The sequence below is a fragment of the Capsicum annuum genome, chromosome 4 (genome assembly GCF_002878395.1).
Source record: "Capsicum annuum cultivar UCD-10X-F1 chromosome 4, UCD10Xv1.1, whole genome shotgun sequence".
Lineage (NCBI taxonomy): Eukaryota > Viridiplantae > Streptophyta > Magnoliopsida > Solanales > Solanaceae > Capsicum > Capsicum annuum.
The window spans coordinates 12,546,583-12,551,712 of record NC_061114.1 but is presented as its reverse complement, the minus strand read 5'-3'; the positions used below and the strand labels follow the sequence as shown (position 1 = coordinate 12,551,712).

Here is a 5,130-nt window from a genome sequence, read left to right as displayed (position 1 = left end):
CACTAGTTGGCCAGATATGTGTTCATAGCGTAAGAGCTAGATAGTATAATCAGCCATCAGCATGGTATATAAGTGAGTGTAAAAGTCCATTTTTTACGAATAAAATATTTTTTGAATGAATTATTCATTTCATCATTATAGAAAGTAATTCATTGGACAAAACTTGACTATTTAGGAAGGCTCTCATTGACCCACTAGTGCTAGGTTGACTAAACACTATAGTATTAGTTAGTAAGTGTGGCAGTACTCTTCACCACGCAATTCTACAGAATATGAAAGCAAGACTATTTGCAAAAGAGGACTTTTTGGCACAAAAAATAAAGCAAGACTTGGTTGACTTGCCAAGTCTTTGGCTGAATAGAGGACTTTTTGCCACCATATTTATAATTCTGATTGAGATGTGAAAGACTTGGTTGATTTGGTGGTATTAGTATTGATATGTCCAAAAGGGAGAACTCATTGTTATTTAAAATCCCAAAACCACATGTTACAGAGCATACCTACTAATTTTTGCAATAATGGAGAAAGCGTTCACATTTTTTCTCTTAACACTCTTGTTGCTTATGACTAGTTCAGTCATGACCCAAACTAACTTTACTACTGATCAATTAGCTCTTTTGTCCTTAAAATCTCGAATCATTTCGGACCCCTCTCACTTCTTGGATGAAAACTGGTCTCTCGCTTTTTCTGTTTGTCATTGGGTTGGAGTCACTTGTGGCTCTCGCCACCATAGAGTAAAGTCCTTGAATCTTTCCAACATGGCTCTTACTGGGGGAATTCCCCGTGAATTTGGAAACCTCACATTTCTTGTTTCTCTCGACCTGGGAAGCAACAATTTCCATGGAAATTTGCCTCAAGAAATGACACGCTTGCGTCGGCTTAAGTTTCTTGATTTAAGTTTCAACAGCTTCAGCGGGAAGGTTCCTTCTTGGTTTGGATTCTTACACCAACTTCAATTTCTAAATCTTAGGAATAATAGTTTCACTGGTTCTATCCCGTCTTCATTTTCTAATATTTCCAAACTTGAGAATTTGAATCTGAAATTCAATTCCATAGAGGGTAAAATCCCAAAAGTGATTGGAAGTCTTATAAACCTTAGAAAATTAAACTTGAGGGGTAACAAGTTCATCGGTTCTATTCCTCTGTCACTCTCGAATGTCTCAAGGTTGGAGATTTTAGATTTATCTGCAAATTTACTTCAAGGGAACATTCCAGAAGGGATCGGCTATCTTCACAACATGAACTTGTTGGGCATACAATATAATCAACTTACGGGTTCTATACCGTTAACAATTTTCAATATTTCTGGAATTGAAGTCATTGCATTTACAGGCAATGGCTTATCAGGAAATCTCCCCAATGGTTTATGCAATGGTCTCCCAATACTTAAAGAACTTTATCTGTCTTCTAACAAGCTTCGCGGTCATATGCCTAAAAGCTTATCAAATTGTTCACAACTTCAACTATTGTCTTTATTGGAAAATGATTTTGATGGACCAATACATAGTGAAATTGGAAGATTGAGTAACTTGCAGATATTAGAACTCGGAGCTAACCATTTCACTGGTACGTTTCATCTTATGATTACTAGCACTATTGTATCTTATTACTTAAGAATTTTATTATTACACATTTATTGCAGGGATAATTCCACAGGAAATTGGAAATCTTGTTAATTTAATGGAATTAGGTGTGAAGAGAAACCAGATTACCGGTTCTATCCCAATCTCCATTTTCAACATCTCATCACTGCAAGTGTTGTCATTGACGTGGAACAATCTTAGTGGATTCTTACCACGGGAAATTGGAAACTTAACCAAAATGCAAGTTTTATCTCTTAGCAAAAATAGGTTTACTGGTACGTATTCAAAGAGATAGCAACAAGTGCAACTTATACATTTTCCTAATTTCGTCATGTGTTGCCAGGTGAAATACCTAAAGAGATAAGCTATCTCGTTGAGTTGGAGGCATTAGCTATTGCGGATGATGGTTTGAGTGGTCCACTTAATATGGAGATATTCAACATATCAGCACTGAGACGAATGGCTCTTTCATTCAACAATCTATCAGGAAGCCTCCCACCAAACATAGGTTCTATCTTACCCAACATTGAACGTATTTATATGAGTGACTTAACCAATCTTGTTGGGACTATTCCACATTCAATCTCCAATTGTTCAAAACTTACTCGTCTAGAGCTTTCTAACAACAAACTCACTGGCTTGATTCCCAATTCTTTTGGGTATTTGAAGCATCTACAGCTCCTAAACTTGGAGGGAAACAATTTAACAAGTGACTCATCATTAAGCTTCTTGACTTCCTTAACCAATTGCAGACATTTGACGATTCTTTCTCTGTCTTTGAACCCTCTAAATGGCATGCTTCCAGTCTCTGTAGGTAACCTTTCCACATCTCTTCAAAGGTTTTATGCAGCAATTTGTGAAATCAATGGGCGAATTCCAAATGAAGTTGGGAACTTAAGCAGCTTATTTTTCCTTGTTCTTTCTGGAAACAATTTGGTTGGATCAATTCCCACAACAATTGGCAACTTGAGAAACCTTCAGCGGTTTAACTTGAGTGACAACAAACTTACTGGATTTATTGGAGATAACATTTGTAAAATGCAGCGTTTGGGTGATATTTACTTGGGTCAAAATCAACTTTCAGGATTTCTTCCTAATTGCTTAGGAAACATTACTTCCATCAGAGAGATACATCTCAGTTCCAACAAATTGAGTTCCAATATACCACCAAGCTTAGGAAACCTTAAAGATCTAATAGCTCTTGACTTATCGTCAAACTACATGGTAGGTTCTTTACCTCCAGAAATTGGAAATCTAAAGGCTGTGACACTGGTGGATCTATCAATGAATCAATTCTCAAATGGAATTCCTAGAGAAATTGGAGGATTGCAAAATTTGGCACACCTTTCTTTGAGACACAACAAGTTACAAGGAGCTATACCTGACTCAATGAGCAACATGGTAGGTTTGGAATTCCTAGACCTTTCTCACAATAATATATCTGGAATCATTCCTAAGTCTTTGGAGAAACTTCAAAACTTGAAGTATTTCAATGTTTCTGTCAACAAATTGTATGGTGAAATACCCTCAGGGGGTCCTTTCAAGAACCTCTCGAGTCAGTTTTTCATCCACAATGAAGCATTGTGTGGTTCTTTAAGATTTAGTGTTCCGCCATGCCCCACTTCATCAAAGCACAGATCAAATAGGAAAAAATTGCTAGTTCTTTTTCTTTTGCTCGCAATTGTAGTTGTATTTGTTCCTACGACCTTTGTGCTCCTATGGATAAGGCATAGAAGAGGCAAGAGAGATCCTCCACAAGTTGAGTCATTGTCTACCGTAACAAAAGAAAGAATTTCATACAATGAATTGCTCCAAGCAACTGATGGGCTTAGCGAGAGTAATCTGATTGGTTTTGGAAGCTTTGGCTCTGTGTACAAAGGCATTCTCAGAAGTGGAAGTGTCATTGCAGTTAAAGTGTTCAATCTACAACTGGATGCGGCATTCAAGAGTTTTGATACGGAATGTGAAGTTTTGTGTAGCCTTCGCCATAGGAATCTCATAAAAGTCATTACTAGTTGTTCCAACCTTGATTTTAAGGCTTTAGTTCTTGAGTATATGCCTAATGGAAGTCTTGAGAAGTATTTGTATTCGCATAACTACTTCCTAGACATCAGGCAGAGGCTAAGCGTAATGATAGATGTGGCATGTGCATTGGAATATCTTCACCATGGGTGCTCATCGCCTGTGATCCACTGTGATCTGAAGCCTAGTAATGTCTTGCTGGACGAGGATATGGTTGCCCACCTAAGCGACTTTGGCATTTCAAAGCTGCTTGGTGAAGATGAGAGTTATTTATACACAACAACCTTAGCAACATTGGGTTATATTGCGCCAGGTACGTCTCTTAGTTTTGCTTTGAACATTTCTTTTCCTTTTCTTTTTTTTCCACCTAGTTATCATGTTACATCTTTAAATTAATTCTTTGATTGTAGAGTATGGACAAGATGGATTGGTGTCTACTAAATGTGATGTCTATAGTTATGGAATCATGTTGTTGGAAACATTTACCAAGAGAAAGCCTAGTGAGTTTGAGGGAGATGTTAGCTTGAAACAATGGGTGAGTCATTCACTTCCTGATGCAGTAATGGATGTTGCGGATTCCAACCTGGTTCCACCGATGGATAATCACTTGAAGAGGAATTTAGATTGTGTAGCATCAATCATGAAAGTGGCACTAGATTGTTGTGTTGAATCTCCAGCAAGACGCACAAACATGAAAGATGTTGTAGGGATACTACAGAAGATCAGGATTCAACTTCTCACATGTTGAACATGCTCTTGGCGACTCTTGTTCCAAAAAACTTGTTTTGTTTCAAATGTTTGTTAAATAAATGTATTGATGTGAAGAATGATTTTTTTGTTGGGCAATTAAAGGAATTTTATTAATTACCAAGTGGGATATTTACAAGACCAAGGGATAGTACTCCTTGACTATTGTGTAATCGTTTACAAAATGGATCAATTTGCGTAAGATTTTACATATTGACACCCCTTGCTTCTTGGTGAATTTACTTCTTTACGTTTTGACACTCCTAAATAAAAACTTTGGCTCCGCACCTATATAGGTATATGGTGTCATTTTCTCTTTAAAATATCATACAGGTAATTGCTAGTAGCTTCGACGACATTGACACATATGTTACATCTTTCTACATACGAAATATACCCTAAATGTATTCATCCCAATGATTCAATTTCAAAGCTACTGCCAAATCAGAAGAAGGAGAAACGCTCCCTGCCTCATTCAAGGCCATTGGAACTTATGCCTTTGTTCTCTCTATCATGCTCCTCTGATATCCGTCTTTATTCAGATGCTATGTAACACTCCACATTTTTGAGCTAGAAATCGTACCGTCATTTCTACATGTGTAAACTCTAATATCATGATTCATGTTTAAATTCATGTGTCATGATTTCTATCCTAGTGTATTAAGTGATTATGAGGTGAAAAATATTCATGGAAATGTAACACCCCACATTGTTTCGGGCTAGATTTCAAACCATCGTTCCTACGCGTGTAGACCCAAACCCAATGATTCGTTGTTAA

At 37.2% G+C, this 5,130-nt stretch overlaps 1 protein-coding gene across 2 annotated transcripts; it reads left to right on the top strand.

Annotated features, from left to right (window-relative positions):
- Window positions 1–416: 416 nt before the first annotated feature.
- LOC107868254 (probable LRR receptor-like serine/threonine-protein kinase At3g47570) lies at window positions 417–4,569 on the top strand. 2 transcript variants are annotated; one of them, XM_016714900.2, is made up of 4 exons: window positions 417–1,566; window positions 1,643–1,858; window positions 1,927–3,918; window positions 4,016–4,569. In XM_016714900.2, the coding sequence occupies exons 1-4, from the start codon at window positions 519–521 to the stop codon at window positions 4,351–4,353; spliced, it is 3,594 nt and encodes a 1,197-aa protein (XP_016570386.2). In that variant the 5' UTR covers window positions 417–518; the 3' UTR covers window positions 4,354–4,569. The 2 variants fall into 2 exon arrangements, with proteins under 2 accessions (XP_016570386.2, XP_016570387.2); XM_016714901.2 differs by lacking the exon at window positions 1,643–1,858 and having other exon boundaries at window positions 418–1,566.
- Window positions 4,570–5,130: the final 561 nt, after the last annotated feature.